This window comes from Nematostella vectensis, chromosome 10 (genome assembly GCF_932526225.1).
Source record: "Nematostella vectensis chromosome 10, jaNemVect1.1, whole genome shotgun sequence".
Lineage (NCBI taxonomy): Eukaryota > Metazoa > Cnidaria > Anthozoa > Actiniaria > Edwardsiidae > Nematostella > Nematostella vectensis.
The window spans coordinates 4876899-4903479 of NC_064043.1; the positions used below are offsets into that span (position 1 = coordinate 4876899).

The 26581-nt window shown below is 40.5% G+C and overlaps 1 protein-coding gene and 1 long non-coding RNA gene across 2 annotated transcripts; both read right to left on the reverse strand.

Moving 5' to 3' along the window:
• Positions 1–10356: 10356 nt before the first annotated feature.
• Positions 10357–13617, reverse strand: LOC5510262 (matrilysin). Its single transcript, XM_032379391.1, has 6 exons — positions 13458–13617; positions 13187–13380; positions 12681–12860; positions 11277–11593; positions 11043–11066; positions 10357–10516 (listed from the first exon to the last, which is right to left on the reverse strand). Exons 1-6 carry the CDS (start codon positions 13536–13538, stop codon positions 10413–10415), a joined length of 900 nt encoding a protein of 299 aa, XP_032235282.1. The 5' UTR covers positions 13539–13617; the 3' UTR covers positions 10357–10412.
• Positions 13618–14655: 1038 nt separating this feature from the next.
• On the reverse strand, positions 14656–19469 carry LOC116617008. The gene is made up of 3 exons (XR_004295578.2): positions 19244–19469; positions 16843–17118; positions 14656–14996 (listed from the first exon to the last, which is right to left on the reverse strand). It is a non-coding gene; the product is annotated as an uncharacterized LOC116617008 (long non-coding RNA).
• Between the last annotated feature and the right edge of the window lie 7112 nt (positions 19470–26581).

Below are 26581 nucleotides of genomic sequence, written 5' to 3' on the forward strand. Positions count from 1 at the left end.
CTTCTTTCTAATCTAATCTAAGTGCTTCTTTCTAATCTAATCTAAGTACTTCTTTCTAATCTAATCTAAGTGCTTCTTTCTAATCTAATCTAAGTGCTTCTTTCTAATCTAATCTAAGTACTTCTTTCTAATCTAATCTAAGTGCTTCTTTCTAATCTAATCTAAGTACTTCTTTCTAATCTAATCTAAGTGCTTCTTTCTAATCTAATCTAAGTACTTCTTTCTAATCTAATCTAAGTACTTCTTTCTAACCTAATCTAAGTGCTTCTTTCTAATCTAATCTAAGTACTTCTTTCTAACCTAATCTAAGTGCTTCTTTCTAATCTAATCTAAGTACTTCTTTCTAATCTAATCTAAGTGCTTCTTTCTAATCTTATCTAAGTGCTTCTTTCTAATCTAATCTAAGTACTTCTTTCTAATCTAATCTAAGTGCTTCTTTCTAATCTAATCTAAGTGCTTCTTTCTAATCTAAGTAATTCTGTTTAATTCTAATCTAAGTACTTCTTTCTAATCTAATCTAAGTACTTCTTTCTAATCTAATCTAAGTACTTCTTTCTAATCTAATCTAAGTGCTGATTTCTAATCTAATCTAAGTGCTTCTTTCTAATCTAATCTAAGTACTTCTTTCTAATCTAATCTAAGTGCTTCTTTCTAATCTAATCTAAGTACTTCTTTCTAATCTAATCTAAGTACTTCTTTCTAATCTAATCTAAGTACTTCTTTCTAATCTAATCTAAGTGCTTCTTTCAAATCTAATCTAAGTCCTTCTTTCTAATCTAATCTAAGTACTTCTTTTTAATCTAATCTAAGTGCTTCTTTCTAATCTAATCTAAGTACTTCTTTCTAATCTAATCTAAGTGCTTCTTTCTAATCTAATCTAAGTGCTTCTTTCTAATCTAATCTAAGTACTTCTTTCTAATCTAATCTAAGTGCTTCTTTCTAATCTAATCTAAGTACTTCTTTCTAATCTAATCTAAGTGCTTCTTTCTAATCTAATCTAAGTACTTCTTTCTAATCTAATCTAAGTGCTTCTTTCTAACCTAATCTAAGTGCTTCTTTCTAATCTAATCTAAGTACTTCTTTCTAATCTAATCTAAGTGCTTCTTTCTAATCTAATCTAAGTGCTTCTTTCTAATCTAATCTAAGTACTTCTTTCTAATCTAATCTAAGTACTTCTTTCTAATCTAATCTAAGTGCTTCTTTCTAATCTAATCTAAGTGCTTCTTTCTAATCTAATCTAAGTGCTTCTTTCTAATCTAATCTAAGTGCTTCTTTCTAATCTAATCTAAGTACTTCTTTCTAAACTAATCTAAGTGCTTCTTTCTAATCTAATCTAAGTACTTCTTTCTAATCTAATCTAAGTGCTTCTTTCTAATCTAATCTAAGTACTTCTTTCTAATCTAATCTAAGTACTTCTTTCTAACCTAATCTAAGTGCTTCTTTCTAATCTAATCTAAGTACTTCTTTCTAACCTAATCTAAGTGCTTCTTTCTAATCTAATCTAAGTACTTCTTTCTAATCTAATCTAAGTGCTTCTTTCTAATCTTATCTAAGTGCTTCTTTCTAATCTAATCTAAGTACTTCTTTCTAATCTAATCTAAGTGCTTCTTTCTAATCTAATCTAAGTGCTTCTTTCTAATCTAAGTAATTCTGTCTAATTCTAATCTAAGTACGTCTTTCTAATCTAATCTAAGTACTTCTTTCTAATCTAATCTAAGTACTTCTTTCTAACCTAATCTAAGTGCTTCTTTCTAATCTAATCTAAGTACTTCTTTCTAACCTAATCTAAGTGCTTCTTTCTAATCTAATCTAAGTACTTCTTTCTAATCTAATCTAAGTGCTTCTTTCTAATCTTATCTAAGTGCTTCTTTCTAATCTAATCTAAGTACTTCTTTCTAATCTAATCTAAGTGCTTCTTTCTAATCTAATCTAAGTGCTTCTTTCTAATCTAAGTAGTTCTGTCTAATTCTAATCTAAGTACGTCTTTCTAATCTAATCTAAGTACTTCTTTCTAATCTAATCTAAGTACTTCTTTCTAATCTAATCTAAGTGCTGATTTCTAATCTAATCTAAGTGCTTCTTTCTAATCTAATCTAAGTGCTTCTTTCTAATCTAATCTAAGTACTTCTTTCTAATCTAATCTAAGTATATCTTTCTCATCTAATCTAAGTGCTTCTTTCTAATCTAATCTAAGTACTTCTTTCTAATCTAATCTAAGTACTTCTTTCTCATCTAATCTAAGTACTTCTTTCTAATCTAATCTAAGTACTACTTTCTAATCTAATCTAAGTGCTTCTTTCTAATCTAATCTAAGTACTTCTTTCTAATATAATCTAAGTACTTCTTTCTAATCTAATCTAAGTGCTTCTTTCTAATCTAATCTAAGTGCTTCTTTCTAATCTAATCTAAGTACTTCTTTCTAATCTAATCTAAGTACTTCTTTCTCATCTAATCTAAGTACTTCTTTCTAATCTAATCTAAGTACTTCTTTCTAATCTAATCTAAGTACTTCTTTCTAATCTAATCTAAGTGCTTTTTTCTATTCTAATCTAAGTACTTCTTTCTAATCTAATCTAAGTACTTCTTTCTCATCTGATCTAAGTACTTCTTTCTAATCTAATCTAAGTGCTTCTTTCTAATCTAATCTAAGTACTTCTTTCTAATCTAATCTAAGTACTTCTTTCTCATCTAATCTAAGTACTTCTTTCTAATCTAATCTAAGTACTTCTTTCTAATCTAATCTAAGTACTTCTTTCTAATCTAATCTAAGTGCTTTTTTCTATTCTAATCTAAGTACTTCTTTCTAATCTAATCTAAGTACTTCTTTCTCATCTGATCTAAGTACTTCTTTCTAATCTAATCTAAGTGCTTCTTTCTAATCTAATCTAAGTGCTTCTTTCTAATCTAATCTAAGTGCTTCTTTCTAATCTAATCTAATCTAAGTACTTCTTTCTCATCTAATCTAAGTACTTCTTTCTCATCTAATCTAAGTACTTCTTTCTAATATAATCTAAGTGCTTCTTTCTAATCTAATCTAAGTGCTTCTTTCTAATCTAATCTAAGTACTTCTTTCTAATCTAATCTAAGTACTTCTTTCTAATCTAATATAAGTACTTCTTTCTAATCTAATCTAAGTGCTTCTTTCTAATCTAATCTAAGTGCTTCTTTCTAATCTAATCTAAGTACTTCTTTCTCATCTAATCTAAGTACTTCTTTCTAATCTAATCTAAGTACTTCTTTCTCATCTCATCTAAGTACTTCTTTCTAATCTAATCTAAGTGCTTCTTTCTAATCTAATCTAAGTGCTTCTTTCTAATCTAATCTAAGTACTTCTTTCTAATCTAATCTAAGTACTTCTTTCTAATCTAATCTAAGTGCTTCTTTCTAATCTAATCTAAGTACTTCTTTCTAATCTAATCTAAGTGCTTCTTTCTAATCTAATCTAAGTGCTTCTTTCTAATCTAATCTAAGTACTTCTTTCTAATCTAATCTAAGTGCTTCTTTCTAATCTAATCTAAGTACTTCTTTCTAATCTAATCTAAGTGCTTCTTTTTAATCTAATCTAAGTACTTCTTTCTAATTTAATCTAAGTACTTCTTTCTAACCTAATCTAAGTGCTTCTTTCTAATCTAATCTAAGTACTTCTTTCTAACCTAATCTAAGTGCTTCTTTCTAATCTAATCTAAGTACTTCTTTCTAATCTAATCTAAGTGCTTCTTTCTAATCTTATCTAAGTGCTTCTTTCTAATCTAATCTAAGTACTTCTTTCTAATCTAATCTAAGTGCTTCTTTCTAATCTAATCTAAGTGCTTCTTTCTAATCTAAGTAGTTCTGTCTAATTCTAATCTAAGTACGTCTTTTTTAATCTAATCTAAGTACTTCTTTCTAATCTAATCTAAGTACTTCTTTCTAATCTAATCTAAGTGCTGATTTCTAATCTAATCTAAGTGCTTCTTTTTAATCTAATCTAAGTACTTCTTTCTAATTTAATCTAAGTACTTCTTTCTAACCTAATCTAAGTGCTTCTTTCTAATCTAATCTAAGTACTTCTTTCTAACCTAATCTAAGTGCTTCTTTCTAATCTAATCTAAGTACTTCTTTCTAATCTAATCTAAGTGCTTCTTTCTAATCTTATCTAAGTGCTTCTTTCTAATCTAATCTAAGTACTTCTTTCTAATCTAATCTAAGTGCTTCTTTCTAATCTAATCTAAGTGCTTCTTTCTAATCTAAGTAGTTCTGTCTAATTCTAATCTAAGTACGTCTTTTTTAATCTAATCTAAGTACTTCTTTCTAATCTAATCTAAGTACTTCTTTCTAATCTAATCTAAGTGCTGATTTCTAATCTAATCTAAGTGCTTCTTTCTAATCTAATCTAAGTGCTTCTTTCTAATCTAATCTAAGTACTTCTTTCTAATCTAATCTAAGTATATCTTTCTCATCTAATCTAAGTGCTTCTTTCTAATCTAATCTAAGTACTTCTTTCTAATCTAATCTAAGTACTTCTTTCTCATCTAATCTAAGTACTTCTTTCTAATCTAATCTAAGTACTACTTTCTAATCTAATCTAAGTGCTTCTTTCTAATCTAATCTAAGTACTTCTTTCTAATATAATCTAAGTACTTCTTTCTAATCTAATCTAAGTGCTTCTTTCTAATCTAATCTAAGTGCTTCTTTCTAATCTAATCTAAGTACTTCTTTCTAATCTAATCTAAGTACTTCTTTCTCATCTAATCTAAGTACTTCTTTCTAATCTAATCTAAGTACTTTTTTCTAATCTAATCTAAGTACTTCTTTCTAATCTAATCTAAGTGCTTTTTTCTATTCTAATCTAAGTACTTCTTTCTAATCTAATCTAAGTACTTCTTTCTCATCTGATCTAAGTACTTCTTTCTAATCTAATCTAAGTGCTTCTTTCTAATCTAATCTAAGTGCTTCTTTCTAATCTAATCTAAGTGCTTCTTTCTAATCTAATCTAATCTAAGTACTTCTTTCTCATCTAATCTAAGTACTTCTTTCTCATCTAATCTAAGTACTTCTTTCTAATATAATCTAAGTGCTTCTTTCTAATCTAATCTAAGTGCTTCTTTCTAATCTAATCTAAGTACTTCTTTCTAATCTAATCTAAGTACTTCTTTCTCATCTAATCTGAGTACTTCTTTCTAATCTAATGTAAGTGCTTCTTTCTAATCGAATCTAAGTGCTTCTTTCTAATGGAATCTAAGTGCTTCTTTCTAATCTAATCTAAGTGCTTCTTTCTAATCTAATCTAAGTACTTCTTTCTAATCTAATCTAAGTACTTCTTTCTAATCTAATCTAAGTGCTTCTTTCTAATCTAAGCTAAGTGCTTCTTTCTAATCTAATCTAAGTACTTCTTTCTAATCTAGTCTAAGTACTTCTTTCTAATATAATCTAAGTACTTCTTTCTCATCTAATCTAAGTACTTCTTTCTAATCTAATCTAAGTACTTCTTTCTAATCTAATCTAAGTACTTCTTTCTAATCTAATCTAAGTGCTTCTTTCTAATCTAATCTAAGTGCTTCTTTCTAATCTAATCTAAGTACTTCTTTCTATTCTAATCTAAGTACTTCTTTCTAATCTAATCTAAGTACTTCTTTCTCATCTGATCTAAGTACTTCTTTCTAATCTAATCTAAGTGCTTCTTTCTAATCTAATCTAAGTGCTTCTTTCTAATCTAATCTAAGTGCTTCTTTCTAATCTAATCTAAGTACTTCTTTCTAATCTAATCTAAGTACTTCTTTCTCATCTAAGTACTTCTTTCTAATATAATCTAAGTGCTTCTTTCTAATCTAATCTAAGTGCTTCTTTCTAATCTAATCTAAGTGCTTCTTTCTAATCAAATCTAAGTACTTCTTTCTAATCTAATCTAAGTACTTCTTTCTCATCTAATCTAAGTACTTCTTTCTAATCTAATCTAAGTGCTTCTTTCTAATCGAATCTAAGTGCTTCTTTCTAATCGAATCTAAGTGCTTCTTTCTAATCTAATCTAAGTGCTTCTTTCTAATCTAATCTAAGTACTTCTTTCTAATCTAATATAAGTACTTCTTTCTAATCTAATCTAAGTGCTTCTTTCTAATCTAATCTAAGTGCTTCTTTCTAATCTAATCTAAGTACTTCTTTCTCATCTAATCTAAGTACTTCTTTCTAATCTAATCTAAGTACTTCTTTCTCATCTCATCTAAGTACTTCTTTCTAATCTAATCTAAGTGCTTCTTTCTAATCTAATCTAACGCTTCTTTCTAATCTAATCTAAGTGCTTCTTTCTAATCTAATCTAAGTACTTCTTTCTAATCTAATCTAAGTACTTCTTTCTCATCTAATCTAAGTACTTCTTTCTAATCTAATCTAAGTGCTTCTTTCTAATATAATCTAAGTGCTTCTTTCTAATTCTAATCCAGCTAAGATTGGGAGGGGCGAAAAACCCGCGAATCCAGTGTTAAGTCGAGCGAGATTTGCAGACCTTTCAGAGAGGATGCAAACATGTCAAGGCCTGAATAACCGGGAACGCCCAAGCCGCAGCAGGGACTAGACCCAGGAGCGCGCGGTCATCCTCGATTTTAACTTATGCTAAATTGCGCTTAGCTTATGTAGCATACATTTAAACTCATCGTCTGATAAGTTTGGGGTAGGGTATCGGATAGCTTGGTAACCGCCTAACCAAGCGCACCCGAGGAGCCACTGAACCGCAATATGTCTCTGCTACATAGTGTTCGAAGAACAACCTGACGATGCCCTGATTATACCTTTTTCTGAACGAGAAGCCGGCTGCGGCCATGAAACACTCAATAGTAGACAGTCACTAGCCACTCAACCAGGCGCCGATTATCGCCATCCGATAGGTGCAAGCAAAACACGTGTGTTAGCTAGGGCTTAGCCCAGACAAAACACACCCCCAACAGAAGCTCGCTTGGACGCGCTAGTTCCTATGGGCGAGCTAGGATGGGGCGCAGGGGGGAAGGGGGGGGGGGGGTCACATGAGCGCGATAGCTTGGACTAGTGCGTACCATACCAACCCGGCGGTATAGCTTGCACAAGAAAACCCCGAGTAATGCTTACATGAGCGCTCTGGATAGGCCCAACAACTCCGGCTGCGGTGTCAATCAAGTAAGCTCATCGCTCGCGTAGTCGCCTGAAAGCAGTCAAGAAGATACACCAACAAAATACCAGTCGTGAAGCAGAAATTTCCAGTGGTACAAGTGGTGTTTTCGGTATCTGGGTATCCTGTGTTGTAAAAGTGGTTTAGTGGTGTTTGGGTATCCTGTGATAAAATACCAGTGGTACAAGTCGTGAAGCAGAAATCTCCAGTGGTACAAGTGGTGTTATGGGTATCTGGGTATCCTGTGTTGTAAAAGCTGTTTAGTGGTGTTTGGGTATCCTGTGATAATATACCAGTGGTACGAGTCGTGAAGCAGAAATCTCCAGTGGTACAAGTGGTGTTTTGGGTATCTGGGTATCCTGTGTTGTAAAAGGTGTTTGGTGGTGTTTGGGTATCCTGTGATAAAATACCAGTGGTACGAGTCGTGAAGCAGAAATCTCCAGTGGTACAAGCTGTGTTTTGGGTATCTGGGTATCCTGTGTTGTAAAAGTTGTTTAGTAGAGCATGTACTCAGGCTTCATTGTAGGGATAACCAGAGCTTGCAAACATTGGCTTGTCGCTTCATTTTTCATACAGGCGGGTCAAGTACTTAGCTTTGAGGAAACACCTCCCCGGGAATTTCCAAATTTTTTTTGGAATTTTCAGTGTTTCCATTGCGTTTTGACCCCTCACTCTCGGAAATTCCAGGCTAAGAAAGACCCCTCTAGGCCCCCCGAATGGTCCCCAGAAATTTCGATGTGCTCGCACGTCCGCGCAATTTTTTCCGCCGTGCTCGCATGCTCGCGCAATTTTTTTCCACCTAAAATAAATACTCGGTCTCGCATAAACAACGGGGTGCTCGCCAAAGACCATTCGGGGGCCCTCCCTCTATTTTGAATCTCCAGGTCTTTTACCCACCACCCACCCTTTATCAAATCCTGGGATGTTTTGGTAGTGTTCTCTAACACAATTAAGCTATAAATACTATGCTATACAGGGGCGGGTCAAGGTTTGCATCAATATAAAACATATGGTGAAAGTGTGGAAGGTAAAGGTGTGAAATTTAAGTTGTTTTTGGACACCAAACACACCTGGTGGATCTCAAAGAGGTGGTTAGCTCTACTGCAGGCAAAGTTTACCTTAGGGTGCAGGGTCTAAGAGAGTGTGCTTTTATATTCTCTCATTTGCAGCTATAGACAATATAGTACCTTTATGAGTTTGTCATTGTTTATTGTCAAATATTCAAAATAACAGGTCAATGCTTACAACACTGAAGAACATGCCGAGGCTCAGATAGCAGAATTTTTTTTCTTTTTTAGTCCTTATGTGTTTTTAAATGAAGAATAAAATTGTGCTCATAGTAACAACCTTATTATTGCTTTTGATCATTGTGTAATTCTCTTCCTAATAATTCATTGGGTTTTATATTCTTATATACACTAAAATTTAAGACATCGTTTAGAACATATTCAGCCTTAAAATGTCCCAAAAATAAGAACGGCCCAGCCTCAATTGAAAATTAGACGTTTTTATAAAGCAAAAGATTGTATGTACACTTGAATAAACTATATCACATAATTATTTCTAATTTACAATATGGTTACTCTTGGGTTACTATGGTACTCAATCATCTATATCTGAAATAGGAAGTCATCACATCCATCAAATAAACTAGAAACCTAAAAGTTGGCTTTCTAAACGCAAAGTCTAAGCGCAAGATGAGACAAGCGAGTTTTCTAAGCAACAATAAACTAACTTTTTAAAACCGTTTAGCTAAACAATTGAATTAAGGATGCTCCTGATATTAAATTCCATAGATACACAGTTAAATAGGTTTCTTATCTTTTCCGGTTCTTCTTTTATTTCAATTTTACGGCCACTTGCTCCAATGCATGTCACGTATCGTGTCGGTTTGCCCCCTTTGGAAACACATCGATTTTGGCAACTTAAAATATAATCAACGTATCAGCTGTTTGGTGAAAATAAATAGCTGAATTCCAAGATAATAACTTTTCTTTCCTTTTAATTGACTTTAGGAGGATATGGAAGCCTATTGATTTTACGGTTAACATAGGGCGAAAAACGACAGTTATTCTGGTTGTTTTGATGTACGCAAAGGAACTCGTATTGAAAAACCTGTTCAACAGGCCGGAGTGGTGCTATCATGTAATGTATTGCAGGGGTTTTCTCGGCTGTCTTGCGAAAAAAAAAAAAAAAAAAAAGAAGAAGAAGTAAAACGGTCAGTGTATTATTTGTTTTTTTCTGTGTCTGTTATCGAAAGAAAAAAAAAGATTGCAAAAAAAGAATCAGCAATTATAAGTGATTAGAATATCTTTATTAAGATATTTTCTGCATTTCATATTGTTTAGGGGAGTGTCCATTACATACACTTAGGGGGGAGGGGGGAGATATTGTGGGGAATTTTTTAGAAGCCATGCTTTTCAGCTTTAATATTTTACTGATATGATCTAGTTGTATATAATACGCTGGACAAAACTCTTCTAAATGGTTTATCAGTGAGTTGATTTATCTCGCGAAGGTTCATAAATTAATCTCGATTGGCTAAAAATCCACGTGTCAAATTTATGACGAGAAGATATTTCTTGGAGATGAAATCCTTGGTTTTGTTAATCTTGGTTATAACTTGAGTTTATTTTTAGTTGTGTATAGCGTGTCTAGCTTCGTTCAGTTCTTTTTACTGATTGTTTTCTAGGCTGCAGCTTAGTCTATATTTGTATATTTAAAGGCTGCGTCTTAATGTTTAAAAAATTGCTATCTTAAATTATAGAATTTATTAAGAAAAGACTTGAACCGAGACATTGTTCCAAGACATTGTCCGAGACATTGTCCCAAGCGCAAAGTTTAATACCAGTGAAAAATACAAGACCGCAACTTTGATCTCGCGAAATTTAATGCATATAGAAAACTCCATAAAGAAAAAGGTATATTTATGTGGCGAAGACTGTCTTGTAAATTTGCTAAACTCTATGATATAGTAGCCTGAACTCAAGCACACTATTGCGTCTTGTTCGTTTATTGCTGAGACAGGGAGAAAATTTGAGATTTGCTGAATTCTATGATAGAGTAACCTGAACTCAAGCTGACTATTGCGTCTTGTTCATTTATTGGTGAGACAGGGAGGAAATTTGAGATTTGGCACGAAACTTTTAAAAACACATGCATGACCTAACTTATCGGAAGACTGAATAAAAATGTAATGAATTATGTTTTGGTGCTATTAACGGTGATTAAAGACGCTTAGGTCTCAGATTGCTTTGTTTATTCAGCAAACATTAATTCTACAATAAAGTGACATCACTCAGCAACTTCCGCAACTCTTCCTGCAATTGGCGATGACGTATTCGTTATTTGTGCAATAGATGGTCCAGTCTGGGCAGCTTTGATTGTTGTCGACACAGGGTTCTGTATAAAGTATGTACAATAGATATAGATATCGGGTAAGTATATTACTTTATCGTTTCGTTTCTGGAGACATTCAAATTGATATCGGCAGGCATAGTACTTAGGGCTACAACTGACGGCAACATCTCCCCAGGGGGATGGGGAGAGGACATTCATTAGGGAAATTAAAAAATGCCAATCACGCCGCCATTTTACGCACCCGTAATAAATTGGCTACTCAGTGACAGGGATGCTATTAATAAAATATCGTTTTGAATATTGGGTGGCTACTGCGCAGGTTTCTTGCAAATAAACCGATGTATTTTTCATTGTAAACAAAAATCAAGGATTGGATGATCGGCATTCTTTTAATAACAATTATCAATATGAGAAAACATTGATTAACTATAAAAACATTTAAGACAAATCCGTGTTTTGGTTGATTTCCGATTTCAAACCAAACAAATTTTCACGATAAAGAAAAAATGAATCCCAAGCTCATTTCAAAGGTAATAAATGTGATAGTTAAAGAAATGCTTATACTTACGAGAGCCACCGGAGTTTTCGTCTCCTGTGAAATAAATACAAATTCAATAACATTGTCAATGTCATGGTCGTATTATCCGTGAGCTGTATTCGGTCAATTGTTTCATATTCATACGAGGATAATGCAACGTTAATATACTCTAAAAGAATAAGATACAATGGTTCTTTAACAATCCCATTGAGGCACTTTTAGACGCTTTATACTTCTGAGTTTGCAGGACGTGTCATCACTCACCGTAATGAGCCCTTATTCCCGCGATATCATCAGCCTTCAAGTCGAAGCCTGGCTTGTAGCCCGTGTAGTACGGGTACATGACCGCATCTCGCACATCACTGTGGTGCAGACCGAGGGAGTGGCCGAACTCGTGCGTCGCCACCCAGAGCAGGTTCGTGCCTTCGTAGGTCCCGTCCGTGAAATCCTCGTCCTCGTCAAAGTGGGCGCGGCCGTTACGGGGGAAAAAAGCGTGGGCCAAGACACCCCCAGGCCCATCAAAGGGGTAAGAACATGTACCCTCGGGATCATGGGTGCCTCCGTGAGACTTGGGTCCAAAGCTGATGAGCGAAATTATTTTTTTTTACGTGTGACGTAACGCATGTTAAGTGTGACTTAGCGTATGTGACATATTTATTCGTAATGTGTACTAGGCCCTAAGATTTCGTGAATAAACAAAAATCAAAAGTGGATCGGAGGAGCTGTCTATATTTTGAGGTCAATATAGCTCGGCCATTTTTTCACTTATCTATATCATTGTTTTTATCGGGGTAGCATAGAGCATTCTAAGCAAATTACAAAAATAACTTGTGAATTCGATTTCCCGATTTCAAAACCAATCGTCCGCGGGACACGATTTGTTGGATTGTCGCCTTGATACCAGAAATTTCGATTAAAATCCCAATGTCTTGCAACAAATAGTAACGCGCGACCGACTGAAGTTTTTAGCAAACGTACGTACGTTCGAGTGTACAAGAATCTGGAAAGTTCATAAACGGTTTTAGGCGCCGTGTACACAGGGGAGTGCCAAAAAGTGAGTCATTTTATTAAGGAATCTTCATATGATACGCACACCCCCTCAGCGAATCGTAATAACGTGCCTGCGGTTATATAGTATTTTTGACTTTTGAGCAAGAACAGTTCTACAACCCTTGCGCGTTATCTCGCTTTCTGATTGGTTGTTGGCTATGGTAAATCAGAGGACATTCCACGGGATTCGTCATTCACACCATCCTTGCAGGTTCACTTGAAGCGAAAGAAACGAAAAAACCTTGATTCAAATTCGAGAAATTTGGTTCTTCAATCTTTCTAGTAAATGTATTTTCCATCCTTACAAAGAACACTAAAAGTAACGAAGACTGCAGGGTTTTGAAGCTAAAGTTTTCAATTTGCGTTTATCTGCGCGCGCTGCAAACACCGCTCCGCTGCATAGTTTCCAATCATAGGACTTTCATAGCTGCCATTAATAACAATCTGACAATCAAATCTCTTCAGTTTTTACAAAGAGGCTTTACCTTTAAGGTATTCCCAGTCGTCCCATAGCAGACTTGTCATACACTCCCGAAAATGAGCACATTCCCAAGGCAGTCTTCACGAACTTTGGTAATTCTACGAAAGTCTAGGCGGGTGCTTTTAATATATCCTTACCTGATTTTGAGGTCAGCATTTTCTCCGTCCATTGTGCGAGAAAATGTCAGTCCAGATACGCGGGCCCAGTAATCGAGAGCTTTGGCGAAGACTCGATCCTGTACTGAACTCGAAAGATCTTGGCCATGCGAGATATGGTATGTAAGATGCTTCTTGTTCCACTTGCTCCCAAGTTTATATCTGAAATAATTGTCCTATCATTATCAATCATCATCAATGCAAAATTCCATAGACTGTTTTTAAACATTTTTCAAAACTGTAACCGGGTACTAGCCCTGGGGGGGAGGAGGGGGGATCTAGGCCTAGCCCCAAGCCGCATTTTACATTATGTGTAGCGGCGGGTGTTTTATCCAATATTGACCACTTGAAACAATTGCACAAAACGGTATTCAAAGTAAATGGATTTTGTGAAATACCTAAGCAAGAAGATTAAACAATTTTATATTTGTAGAAGAGCGTGATAAAAATTTGAGGAACGAGACTTTTGAAACACCTTTATTGTATACCTTCGAATTCTGAGTCCGTCGTCATCCACATCAGGCATTCCACATCGCGGCATCTTCATCTGGGCGATGGTGGCAGCGTCAATCTCCCCCGTCACAGGGAGCCCAGCAAATGACTGGAATTTCTCCAGAGCCGTCTTCACGTTGTGGTTTCCAGATCTTGCCGGTGAGATGTAGTGGAACTGGTTCAAGTATTTCTGTTGAACACAAAAGTTATTGCTAAGAAAGCATGCAAAGGAATTAATATCAGGGACTTTATATAGAAACACTATACCAATGCCATCGTCTGGTCGTCATCTTCGGACACAGCAAAGGCTATCAAGCAGAGCAGCCCGGCGAATACTAACGTCTTCATCTTCGTCTTTGTTAAAGACAATCGTCTTCGAATGAAGATCTTGTCCTTGCTATTGCCTTTTATAGCGTGTTGGATTGTTGACCTTATCGCCTTCTCGTGGCTTCTGGTAGTACTGTGCAAACCAAGCTTGTTCAGTGGTAATTTATTTTCGTTTACAGGCTAAAGCAGGAGGAATGCTGTTCAATGACAAGAAATTTTATTTATCGTTTTTGGGGTTTCAAGACAAACACAGCTTTTTGCTGTGTTTCAACTTCTGTCGAACTCATAAGCATACAGAATAAACGACGACATTGACGATATATATGAGCAAATTCTAACTAATAAAGTTGCATCAGTTGCATTTCCCGAAACACTTAGAACATGGACGAGCTGTGGGGACTTTTTTCAACTCTGAAATGAGAAGCATGGACGAGCTGTGGGGACTTTTTTCAACTCTGAAATGAGAAGCATGGACGAGCTGTGGGGACTTCGATATCACTCCCACTCACACAATCGTTGGTTGGTTGGATCGATAATCCAAAAAACTTTTTGAGGCCTTATGAAATACTTTGACAATCTTTTGATTAAATTTGGCAAGCTTTTAAATCTAGTAATATACGAACTTTAAGTGGCATATACCCCAGATCTCGTGCATTCGGGCTAACCCTCCTACTCCACCGTAATGTCCGCTCCTATAAAAGATAATTGAGTACCACTGCGAGCTGGGACGAAATACCTAAGAAAAAGGGTCAGTTAAATGTGTAGACGAATCCAAGCTCAGGTTTTTGGCTACAGGGTTGTTAATACATGTTGGGTACACAAGAAAATCTTATGTGGGAAGATCTTGAACCATTAGTGGACAATATAACGTTTCTTGCATAGATGATTACTTGATTACAATATGTTCAGGAGCGCGTACACAGAGGAGGTGCGCAGGGTGCGCGCGAACACCCCCATCCCCACCCCCCTTGGCGGCCAAAAAGTGGGTCATTTCTACAAATGATATGCTTTTTTTCCATGTTTCATATGGCTGCGCACTCCCCCCCCCCTCTCAGCCAATCCTGGGTTATACGCGCCTGAGGTTTATGTACACGTTAGAGGAATATGCAGTGGACAGAATTGAGACTTTCACATTCTCAGAAAATGAAGGGCTGCATCTTTATTGGCTTTCTCGACAAAATGCGCATATATCAGGGTTATTAAGGTAAGATGCGTCCCTTGTGTTTTTTACTGTAGAGCCTAATCGTTGTTAGTTTTCTTGAGCAACAATCACTCTTTTCATGAAAAGTGTGACTCTACCGACTTGGCCGCGATATGATGTCCGATTCTAAATTTGACTACCATTTGAGCAAACGCGGCATTTCTTGCGCTTGCCTTCTCGTGACTTCTGGTGTACTGTGCAAACCCAGCTTGTTCGTCTGCAACACTGCGTTTACAGGCTAAAGCAGCAGGAATGCTGTTCAATTACACAGTTTCATCCTGACAAACAAAAGAAATTTTATTACTTTTTGGGTGGATTTCAGGACAAATACAGCTTTTTGCTTCTATTCCTTAACTGGTTAAGGAGGTTGTTTTACGGTTAGGCTATATTATTGATTCATCCTAATAAATTTTGTCCAATTCTTACAAACCTTGCTGCTTTTGAATAAGGATATAAAAGTTAGTTACCGGGATCAAGGTCGATTGTTTGATTTTTTTAAATATTTTTTTTAAGCGTCAAAAAAGGGTTGTTTACAAAAAATGGTCTTTTAGAGAAAAGGCTTCCTGTGGAATGCCCGAGTTATAAATTAGGATTTTTTTTTCTTCCCGCCGGATCGCGCGGTTTCGCGGGCTCAGCCAAGGCACACGATCTTCGTCGAGTTCCCATCAAAAATACAAACCGTTCGTTTAAAATTTCAAATCGTGAATCTTGAAAAAGGCGCTTTTAAGAATATTTATTATGGACTCTAATAAAAGGGCATTGGTATTTTGCGCTCACAATTAATTGACTTTTGAAAAGATCGTTGCAAGGACCTGCAATTCTGTTGTCTTAGTGACATTCAAATTTCGCAGTCCTCACAATCATATAACTCTTTTTACAAGCACACTAACATACACACATTGGCACCAGTCGGCCAAGACGGGACGCTAGCAGTCTATTACCAGTGCAGTTCGGCAACCATGGACAGCTGTTTCGTCCTTATTAGGACTCGTCAGCATGTCATAGCCGGTTTGTCTCATCGGCAATAAACTGCAGGGCGACTTCGAATCGAACGGAGTGCTTTAAACCACAGCTTAGATCCATGTATGCTAGTGTACTTTTAAAGTCAACTCTTTTTACGATACTGCTACCTATTTCCTTCTGTACTGCCCTACCAGAAAAAGAAATCTCCAGAAAAAATTATTGACGTTGGTAAAGTAAATTAGACATTAGATTTCGCTTCTTAGTAAAAGTTATAAACAAAGGTACGCTAAGCAAATAAAGTTGATTAAAACTTCAACGAAACTAATTAAGGAGTTCTTGAAAGAGCATCTAAGACAAATCATGACTTACTTAAATACAATTTCCCCTTCCTCCATCACTTATTTTTAAAAAGCTAATTCTTTCTTCCCGAAAATGTTTCCCCTAGAGATCGCATGTTAGCTTGGCCCGCCTAGCTAGCTAGCTAGATAGATAGATAGGTAGGTAGGTAGGTAGGTAGGTAGGTAGGTAGGTAGGTAGGTAGGTAGGTAGGTAGGTAGGTAGGTAGGTAGGTAGGTAGGTAGGTAGGTAGGTAGGTAGGTAGGTAGGTAGGTAGGTAGGTAGGTAGGTTTATTCAAAAACTTTGCAACCCGAAGGTTGAATTAGGTTATGTTACAATAGTCAAATACTTAAAAATTCTAAAAATCTAAAATATGATTCTAAAATTTCAGGCTTGATCATTATGTTACAATAGTCAAATACTTAAAAATTCTAAAAATCTAAAATATGAATCTAAAATTTCAGGCTTGATCAAATCTATACTGCGTTGATTTAAAAACCTAGTCGTAAAATTTAGTGGAGGCATTGAACATTAAAAACTTTTTGCAAAACGTTGCGTGTTGGCTTTGATGGCAAAGACCCGCCTCTTCCTAATATTAATTCTAGAGTTCTGCTGAGGGAGCAGCCTATGTAGTTTGTGGTTTGGACTGGCCATGACTTCGCTAAAGAGTTTGTTTGTTGCGACCTCACGTCTTTCATGTAGTGTTGTGATATTAGAGACAAGTAATGCCTGTGCATAAGAGTCGTCTGGAAATATTATTCTAAGCGCACGCTTCTGACATGACTCCAAATCTGCTGCACAGGGATCCCATGATAGTGACCCACCTTAGCACCACAGGAATCCCATGATAGCTTGGCCCACCCTTGCACCATAGGGATCCCATGATAGCTTGGCCGACCAGCATCACAGCAATCCCATGATAGCTTGGCCCACCAGCACCACAGCAATCCCATGATAGCTTGGCCAACATAGCACCACAGCAATCCCATTAAAGCTTGGCCCACCAGCACCACAGCGATCCCATGATAGTTTGGCCGACCTAGCACGACATTGTCCAGCTTTACACCACAGGGATTTCATAATAGGATGGCTGGAATTTACTGAAAAAATAGAGCAGACCCTCAGGCGCGTGGTAATGCGATCGCAGGGGCGCGTGCACCCAAATCGGCAAAACACAAAACAGATGTTTTTTAGACATGGTTACAAAGGTGTTTTAGGTAATGTTTTTTTTAATTGATGCTTCATAGATACGAGTGGATTTTCAAGAGGTGCTCTAGGGGTACTTCAAGGGTAATTACAACCGGGTCCCAATAATACCCGTCCACAAGTTTCAGTCCCTTAAGCTTTTCCACAACACGTGAAAAGCAAGCACTTTAGGAAAAATCGTAAGTCTTATTCTACTTTCAATTAATATCTAACTAGTGGTTACCCGTGAAATATTCACGAACAGCAATGAGAAGTGTAGAAGTCCGCTCGTTAGCTTACATGATTGGCTAGATCATTACCCTTATTTTTCTATTGTATTCCCGTTCTCCGTCTGTGTTGCATCAATCCAAACCAATCCAATGTGGTGAAATCTTCCGATAGCTTCTACATGGCCAAAAGCAATTCTTTGTTGTACAGAACTTTTTAAAGGAGGAACGTCACGCCTTCTCTAGCCTTCCGAAACGGATAGCCCGGATCGATCTTTGAGAAGGGGAAAAGTGCCGTTGATAAATCTTCAAAATTCTCTCTGTTTTACTGCCCATCCGAAAGCTAAATCCACGTTTCTGTTACGAACAATGTTTTTTCTTATTAGCTAGCGTTTTATTTTCAAGGATCGTTTTCTGATTAAAACATCAGTGCGATGAAATTTGGAGTCGTTCGTGAGGTTTAGTAGCAAGCGAGCGGAGGTCCAGCGATCACTATATTGGAAGTCAAATCAGGCACAAATTCGGATCGAAGAGAGTACTCAGATCTTTATCAGAAGGAAAATCGAATATTCAATACTGACGAGAAGAATATCATTGGTAAGACTTTTAGTGAGAAGAAGTGTTATGCACCATCTCGCTCTGATTAAATAAGCGTTAATGCACCGTCCTTTAATGGATTGAATTGAAGTTGTTCAAAAGTCATAAGTCTTGCAGATAAAAGCTCCTTGCGTTTTCTTGTTTGCGAACCGTTTTGTTTATGCGCGATAGAGCTAGAGAATCTACTTTCTTATTGAGGTAGGAATAATGTCTTTCTAAATAACTATAAAAATACGGTTTTGTTTTGAGCTACAATTAATCTATCTATGCAATGAAACTACGGCTAGTATTTGAATTCTTTTTCAGATTTGTGCTCGAAGGTCTGTTTACTCTTTCGCTTACAAAAACGCGTGAGTTAGAACTTTTCTATCTGGTATAATCTACCTTGCTAACAGAGAACGCATAAGAACAGAGACGAGACACGGATAAGTGAACTGATAGAAACAAACAGAGACGCGACACGGATAAGTGAACTGATAGAAACAAACAGAGACGCGACACGGATAAGTGAACTGATAGAAACAAACAGAGACGCGACACGGATAAGTGAACTGATAGAAACAAACAGGAAAAAGCTCTGCTAGCAGGGTAGGTATAATCTTGAAATAAAAACTATTTCGCACACCTCTTTCCTTTCAATGTTTACGGAAATGGCGTGGTTTCGGAGTTTTTCTAGCTCAGCCGTTTTTTTTCATAAAAGGTGGTCAACAGTCCATTCCTTAGCTTATTATATAAAGTATAGATAACTTACATGATTATTGGTCTAGTTATTCGTTGGCTTTAAATCAAACGAATTAATCGAAAGGCTGGTGCTTCTAGATATTTGTAGGGTATTCTTATCACACACAAAGATCCACCTCTTTTTAAAGCAAGAAAATCCTTCGATGGAACATCCTACAATTCAGCGAAAAAGACGTTTTTTTGCCAGCCATCTTGGTCCTATATATTATAGGTATAAAATATAGGCAAAACGTCAGAAATGCAAACTAAACATCACCAGACCCGGATACTTATGGATTCATCCAAGGCATAGACTACCTTCAAAAGCGCATCCAAGCAATGTAATAGAATTGACTCCATTGTCAAAATATTAACCTTGATTTCTGAGCAAATCGTAAACAAATTCTTAAACTCAGAAACATTTCTTACCAAAAAAAGACAAACAAAATTCCCATTACAAATAAAGACAAGCAAACACAGATCAAGTCACAAATACCTTTATTGTGCTCCGTCAGGTCCCATTTTACAGTCATCAGCCACAATAATCAATGCTAAGAATTCCACTAGAAGCAAGTCGCCATCTTTAGGGTATATTGTATGCCTGCACTGCATCATGGGAGTCTTGGAAACACCTTCACAGAGAGGCAGGCTCTTTGCCCCAAAGCAAAACAAAACATTTCCAGGGCCAAGGAACCCAGAATAAGCCTGAATTGTTTTATTCAAATCACAAAATAAGATCAATTATTAAAGCCAATAGCGATTGTCTGGTCTGATCAGTTCCCAATTTTAGCTTTCAAATCTGGAATTTTCCCAGCTCACAGGGCTGGTAAAGTGTGCCGGGGCGTCTCTACTCACAGGGCTGGTAAAGTGTGTATGGGGCGTCTCTAATCACAGGGCTGGTAAAGTGTGCATGGGGCGTCTCTGCTCACAGGGCTGGTAAAGTGTGCATAGGGCGTCTCTAATCACAGGGCTGGTAAAGTGTGCATGGGGCGTCTCTACTCACAGGGCTGGTAAAGTGTGCATGGGGCGTCTCTAATCACAGGGCTGGTAAAGTGTGCATAGGGCGTCTCTAATCACAGGGCTGGTAAAGTGTGCATGGGGCGTCTCTGCTCACAGGGCTGGTAAAGTGTGCATAGGGCGTCTCTACTCACAGGGCTGGTAAAGTGTGCATGGGGCGTCTCTACTCACAGGGCTGGTAATGTGTGTATGGGGCGTCTCTAATCACAGGGCTGGTAAAGTGTGCACTGGGCGTCTCTACTCACAGGGCTGGTAAAGTGTGCATAGGGCGTCTCTGCTCACAGGGCTGGTTAATTGTTCATGGGGCGTCTCTACTCACAGGGCTGGTTAATTGTTCATGGGGCGTCTCTACTCACAGGGCTGGTAAAGTGTGCATGAGTTGTCTCTACTCACAGGGCTGGTAAAGTGTGCATGGGACGTCTCTAATCACAGGGCTGGTAAAGTGTGCATGGGGCGTCTCTAATCACAGGGCTGGTAATGTGTGCATGGGGCGTCTCTAATCACAGGGCTGGTAAAGTGTGCACTGGGCGTCTCTACTCACAGGGCTGGTAAAGTGTGCATAGGGCGTCTCTGCTCACAGGGCTGGTTAATTGTTCATGGGGCGTCTCTACTCACAGGGCTGGTTAATTGTTCATGGGGCGTCTCTACTCACAGGGCTGGTAAAGTGTGCATGAGTTGTCTCTACTCACAGGGCTGGTAAAGTGTGCATGGGACGTCTCTAATCACAGGGCTGGTAAAGTGTGCATGGGGCGTCTCTAATCACAGGGCTGGTAATGTGTGCATGGGGCGTCTCTAATCACAGGGCTGGTAAAGTGTGCATGGGGCGTCTCTACTCACAGGGCTGGTAAAGTGTGCACGGGGCGTCTCTACTCACAGGGCTGGTAATGTGTGCATGGGGCGTCTCTACTCACAGGGCTGGTAAAGTGTGTATGGGTTGTCTCTACTCACAGGGCTGGTGAAGTGTGCACGGGGCGTCTCTACTCACAGGGCTGGTTAATTGTTCATGGGGCGTCTCTACTCACAGGGCTGGTAAAGTGTGCATGGGGCGTCTCTACTCACAGGGCTGGTAAAGTGTGTATGGGTTGTCTCTACTCACAGGGCTGGTGAAGTGTGCACGGGGCGTCTCTACTCACAGGGCTGGTTAATTGTTCATGGGGCGTCTCTACTCACAGGGCTGGTAAAGTGTGCATGGGGCGTCTCTACTCACAGGGCTGGTAAAGTGTGCATGGGGCGTCTCTAATCACAGGGCTGGTAAAGTGTGCATGGGGCGTCTCTAATCACAGGGTTTGTAAAGTGTGCATGGGGCGTCTCTAATCACAGGGCTGGTAAAGTGTGCACGGGGCGTATCTAATCACACACAGGGCTGGTAAAGTGTGCATGGGGCGTCTCTACTCACAGGGCTGGTAAAATGTGCATGGGACGTCCCTACTCACAGGGCTGGTAAAGTGTGCATGGGGCGTCTCTAATCACAGCTTGGTAAAGTGTGCATGGGGCATCTCTACTCACAGGACTGGTAAAGTGTGTATAGGGCGTCTCTGCTCACAGGGCTGGTAAAGTGTGTATAGGGCGTCTCTACTCACAGGGCTGGTAAAGTGTGCATGGGACGTCTCTAATCACAGGGCTGGTAAAGTGTGCATGGGGCGTCTCTACTCACAGGGCTGGTAAAGTGTGCACGGGGCGTTTCTAATCACAGTGCTGGTAAAGTGTGTATGGGGCGTCTCTACTCACAGGGCTGGTAAAGTGTGCATGGGGCGTCTCTACTCACAGGGCTGGTAAAGTGTGCATGGGACGTCTCTAATCACAGGGCTGGTAAAGTGTGCCGGGGCGTCTCTACTCACAGGGCTGGTAAAGTGTGCCGGGGCGTCTCTACTCACAGGGCTGGTAAAGTGTGCATGGGACGTCTCTAATCACAGGGCTGGTAAAGTGTGCATGGGGCGTCTCTACTCACAGGGCTGGTAAAGTGTGCATGGGGCGTCTCTACTCACAGGGCTGGTAAAGTGTGTATGGGGCGTCTCTAATCACAGGGCTGGTAAAGTGTGTATGGGGCGTCTCTAATCACAGGGCTGGTAAAGTGTGCATGGGGCGTCTCTGCTCACAGGGCTGGTAAAGTGTGCATAGGGCGTCTCTAATCACAGGGCTGGTAAAGTGTGCATGGGGCGTCTCTACTCACAGGGCTGGTAAAGTGTGCATGGGGCGTCTCTAATCACAGGGCTGGTAAAGTGTGCATAGGGCGTCTCTAATCACAGGGCTGGTGAAGTGTGCACGGGGCGTCTCTAATCACAGTGCTGGTAAAGTGTGTATGGGGCGTCTCTACTCACAGGGCTGGTAAAGTGTGCATGGGGCGTCTCTACTCACAGGGCTGGTAAAGTGTGCATGGGACGTCTCTAATCACAGGGCTGGTAAAGTGTGCCGGGGCGTCTCTACTCACAGGGCTGGTAAAGTGTGCCGGGGCGTCTCTACTCACAGGGCTGGTAAAGTGTGCATGGGACGTCTCTAATCACAGGGCTGGTAAAGTGTGCATGGGGCGTCTCTACTCACAGGGCTGGTAAACTGTGCATGGGGCGTCTCTACTCACAGGGCTGGTAAAGTGTGTATGGGGCGTCTCTAATCACAGGGCTGGTAAAGTGTGCACTGGGCGTCTCTACTCACAGGGCTGGTAAAGTGTGCATAGGGCGTCTCTGCTCACAGGGCTGGTTAATTGTTCATGGGGCGTCTCTACTCACAGGGCTGGTTAATTGTTCATGGGGCGTCTCTACTCACAGGGCTGATAAAGTGTGCATGAGTTGTCTCTACTCACAGGGCTGGTAAAGTGTGCATGGGACGTCTCTAATCACAGGGCTGGTAAAGTGTGCATGGGGCGTCTCTAATCACAGGGCTGGTAATGTGTGCATGGGGCGTCTCTAATCACAGGGCTGGTAAAGTGTGCACTGGGCGTCTCTACTCACAGGGCTGGTAAAGTGTGCATAGGGCGTCTCTGCTCACAGGGCTGGTTAATTGTTCATGGGGCGTCTCTACTCACAGGGCTGGTTAATTGTTCATGGGGCGTCTCTACTCACAGGGCTGGTAAAGTGTGCATGAGTTGTCTCTACTCACAGGGCTGGTAAAGTGTGCATGGGACGTCTCTAATCACAGGGCTGGTAAAGTGTGCATGGGGCGTCTCTAATCACAGGGCTGGTAATGTGTGCATGGGGCGTCTCTAATCACAGGGCTGGTAAAGTGTGCACGGGGCGTCTCTACTCACAGGGCTGGTAAAGTGTGCACGGGGCGTCTCTACTCACAGGGCTGGTAATGTGTGCATGGGGCGTCTCTACTCACAGGGCTGGTGAAGTGTGCACGGGGCGTCTCTACTCACAGGGCTGGTAAAGTGTGCACGGGGCGTCTCTACTCACACACAGGACTGGTAAAGTGTGCATGGGGCGTCTCTACTCACAGGGCTGGTAAAGTGTGCATGGGGCGTCTCTACTCACAGGGCTGGTAAAGTGTGTATGGGTTGTCTCTACTCACAGGGCTGGTGAAGTGTGCACGGGGCGTCTCTACTCACAGGGCTGGTTAATTGTTCATGGGGCGTCTCTACTCACAGGGCTGGTAAAGTGTGCATGGGGCGTCTCTACTCACAGGGCTGGTAAAGTGTGCATGGGGCGTCTCTAATCACAGGGCTGGTAAAGTGTGCATGGGGCGTCTCTAATCACAGGGTTTGTAAAGTGTGCATGGGGCGTCTCTAATCACAGGGCTGGTAAAGTGTGCACGGGGCGTATCTAATCACACACAGGGCTGGTAAAGTGTGCATGGGGCGTCTCTACTCACAGGGCTGGTAAAGTGTGCATGGGGCGTCCCTACTCACAGGGCTGGTAAAGTGTGCATGGGGCGTCTCTAATCACAGCTTGGTAAAGTGTGCATGGGGCATCTCTACTCACAGGACTGGTAAAGTGTGTATAGGGCGTCTCTGCTCACAGGGCTGGTAAAGTGTGTATAGGGCGTCTCTACTCACAGGGCTGGTAAAGTGTGCATGGGACGTCTCTAATCACAGGGCTGGTAAAGTGTGCATGGGGCGTCTCTACTCACAGGGCTGGTAAAGTGTGCACGGGGCGTTTCTAATCACAGTGCTGGTAAAGTGTGTATGGGGCGTCTCTACTCACAGGGCTGGTAAAGTGTGCATGGGGCGTCTCTACTCACAGGGCTGGTAAAGTGTGCATGGGACGTCTCTAATCACAGGGCTGGTAAAGTGTGCCGGGGCGTCTCTACTCACAGGGCTGGTAAAGTGTGCCGGGGCGTCTCTACTCACAGGGCTGGTAAAGTGTGCATGGGACGTCTCTAATCACAGGGCTGGTAAAGTGTGCATGGGGCGTCTCTACTCACAGGGCTGGTAAAGTGTGCATGGGGCGTCTCTACTCACAGGGCTGGTAAAGTGTGTATGGGGCGTCTCTAATCACAGGGCTGGTAAAGTGTGTATGGGGCGTCTCTAATCACAGGGCTGGTAAAGTGTGCATGGGGCGTCTCTGCTCACAGGGCTGGTAAAGTGTGCATAGGGCGTCTCTAATCACAGGGCTGGTAAAGTGTGCATGGGGCGTCTCTACTCACAGGGCTGGTAAAGTGTGCATGGGGCGTCTCTAATCACAGGGCTGGTAAAGTGTGCATAGGGCGTCTCTAATCACAGGGCTGGTGAAGTGTGCACGGGGCGTCTCTAATCACAGTGCTGGTAAAGTGTGTATGGGGCGTCTCTACTCACAGGGCTGGTAAAGTGTGCATGGGGCGTCTCTACTCACAGGGCTGGTAAAGTGTGCATGGGACGTCTCTAATCACAGGGCTGGTAAAGTGTGCCGGGGCGTCTCTACTCACAGGGCTGGTAAAGTGTGCCGGGGCGTCTCTACTCACAGGGCTGGTAAAGTGTGCATGGGACGTCTCTAATCACAGGGCTGGTAAAGTGTGCATGGGGCGTCTCTACTCACAGGGCTGGTAAACTGTGCATGGGGCGTCTCTACTCACAGGGCTGGTAAAGTGTGCATAGGGCGTCTCTAATCACAGGGCTGGTGAAGTGTGCACGGGGCGTCTCTAATCACAGTGCTGGTAAAGTGTGTATGGGGCGTCTCTACTCACAGGGCTGGTAAAGTGTGCATGGGGCGTCTCTACTCACAGGGCTGGTAAAGTGTGCATGGGTCGTGCTCACAGGGCTGGTAAAGTGTGCATGGGGCGTCTCTACTCACAGGGCTGGTAAAGTGTGTATGGGGCGTCTCTAATCACAGGGCTGGTAAAGTGTGTATGGGGCGTCTCTAATCACAGGGCTGGTAAAGTGTGCATGGGGCGTCTCTGCTCACAGGGCTGGTAAAGTGTGCATAGGGCGTCTCTAATCACAGGGCTGGTAAAGTGTGCATGGGGCGTCTCTACTCACAGGGCTGGTAAAGTGTGCATGGGGCGTCTCTAATCACAGGGCTGGTAAAGTGTGCATAGGGCGTCTCTAATCACAGGGCTGGTGAAGTGTGCACGGGGCGTCTCTAATCACAGTGCTGGTAAAGTGTGTATGGGGCGTCTCTACTCACAGGGCTGGTAAAGTGTGCATGGGGCGTCTCTACTCACAGGGCTGGTAAAGTGTGCATGGGACGTCTCTAATCACAGGGCTGGTAAAGTGTGCCGGGGCGTCTCTACTCACAGGGCTGGTAAAGTGTGCCGGGGCGTCTCTACTCACAGGGCTGGTAAAGTGTGCATGGGACGTCTCTAATCACAGGGCTGGTAAAGTGTGCATGGGGCGTCTCTACTCACAGGGCTGGTAAACTGTGCATGGGGCGTCTCTACTCACAGGGCTGGTAAAGTGTGTATGGGGCGTCTCTAATCACAGGGCTGGTAAAGTGTGCATGGGGCGTCTCTACTCACAGGGCTGGTAAAGTGTGCATGGGTCGTGCTCACAGGGCTGGTAAAGTGTGCACGGGGCGCTAGTTGAAAAAAAGTATCAACGAAATCCGCCAAAATTGACAAAGCGGATCTGTTCCGCAGCCCGTTTTTTGGTGGCTGGGAAAATGTTTATCCTCTCGGTTGCTGGGAAACAAAGCTCCCGAATAGTTCTTCTGGCAAATTTGTTGTGGTGGGAATATTTTTGGGGCGCTGGAGCGAATGCTTAGGAAAAACATCGTCCCAATCGGTTATACGGGCAATTATTCATGTGCTGAAATGCCTAACCACTGCTGGCTGGGAAAAAAGGAATTTTCCCTTCTGGGAAAAAGGAACAGCTTATTTTCCCCAGCAATATTTAAAATGGATACTTTCAACATCAGAACATATTCAAACGACGAAATATGTTGTTTTAATTTGTTTCGGGTAGGGGTCTCGTTGGAAATTCAGTTCTGAGCGTTTCAGGGAAAATGTAAATGATGCAACTCTATTAATTAGTATTTGTTTATATAAGTTCGAGATCGTACGCAATATGTATATCGTTAATATCGTTGTTTTTTCTGTATCCTAATGAGTTCGAAAGAAGTTGAAACACAGAAAAAGCTGTGTTTGTCCCGAAACCCCCAAAAAGGATAAATAAAATTTCTTGTGCAGGGGCGGATCTAGCTTTTCGCTAAAGAGGGGGGGGGGGGGGGGGGGGGGGCTGGTTCAGTGATAAAGGTGGGGGGGAGGTTACTTATGACTTTCAGGCAGCCCCAAGGGGGGTTTTAAACCCCATAAACCCTCCCCCTAGATCCGCTACTGTTTTGCTTTGTCAGGCTGAAACTTTGTCATTGAACAGCATTCCTCCTGCTTTAGCCTGTAAACGAAAAAAAATTACCACTGAACAAGCTTGGTTTGCACAGTACTACCAGAAGCCACGAGAAGGCGATAAGGT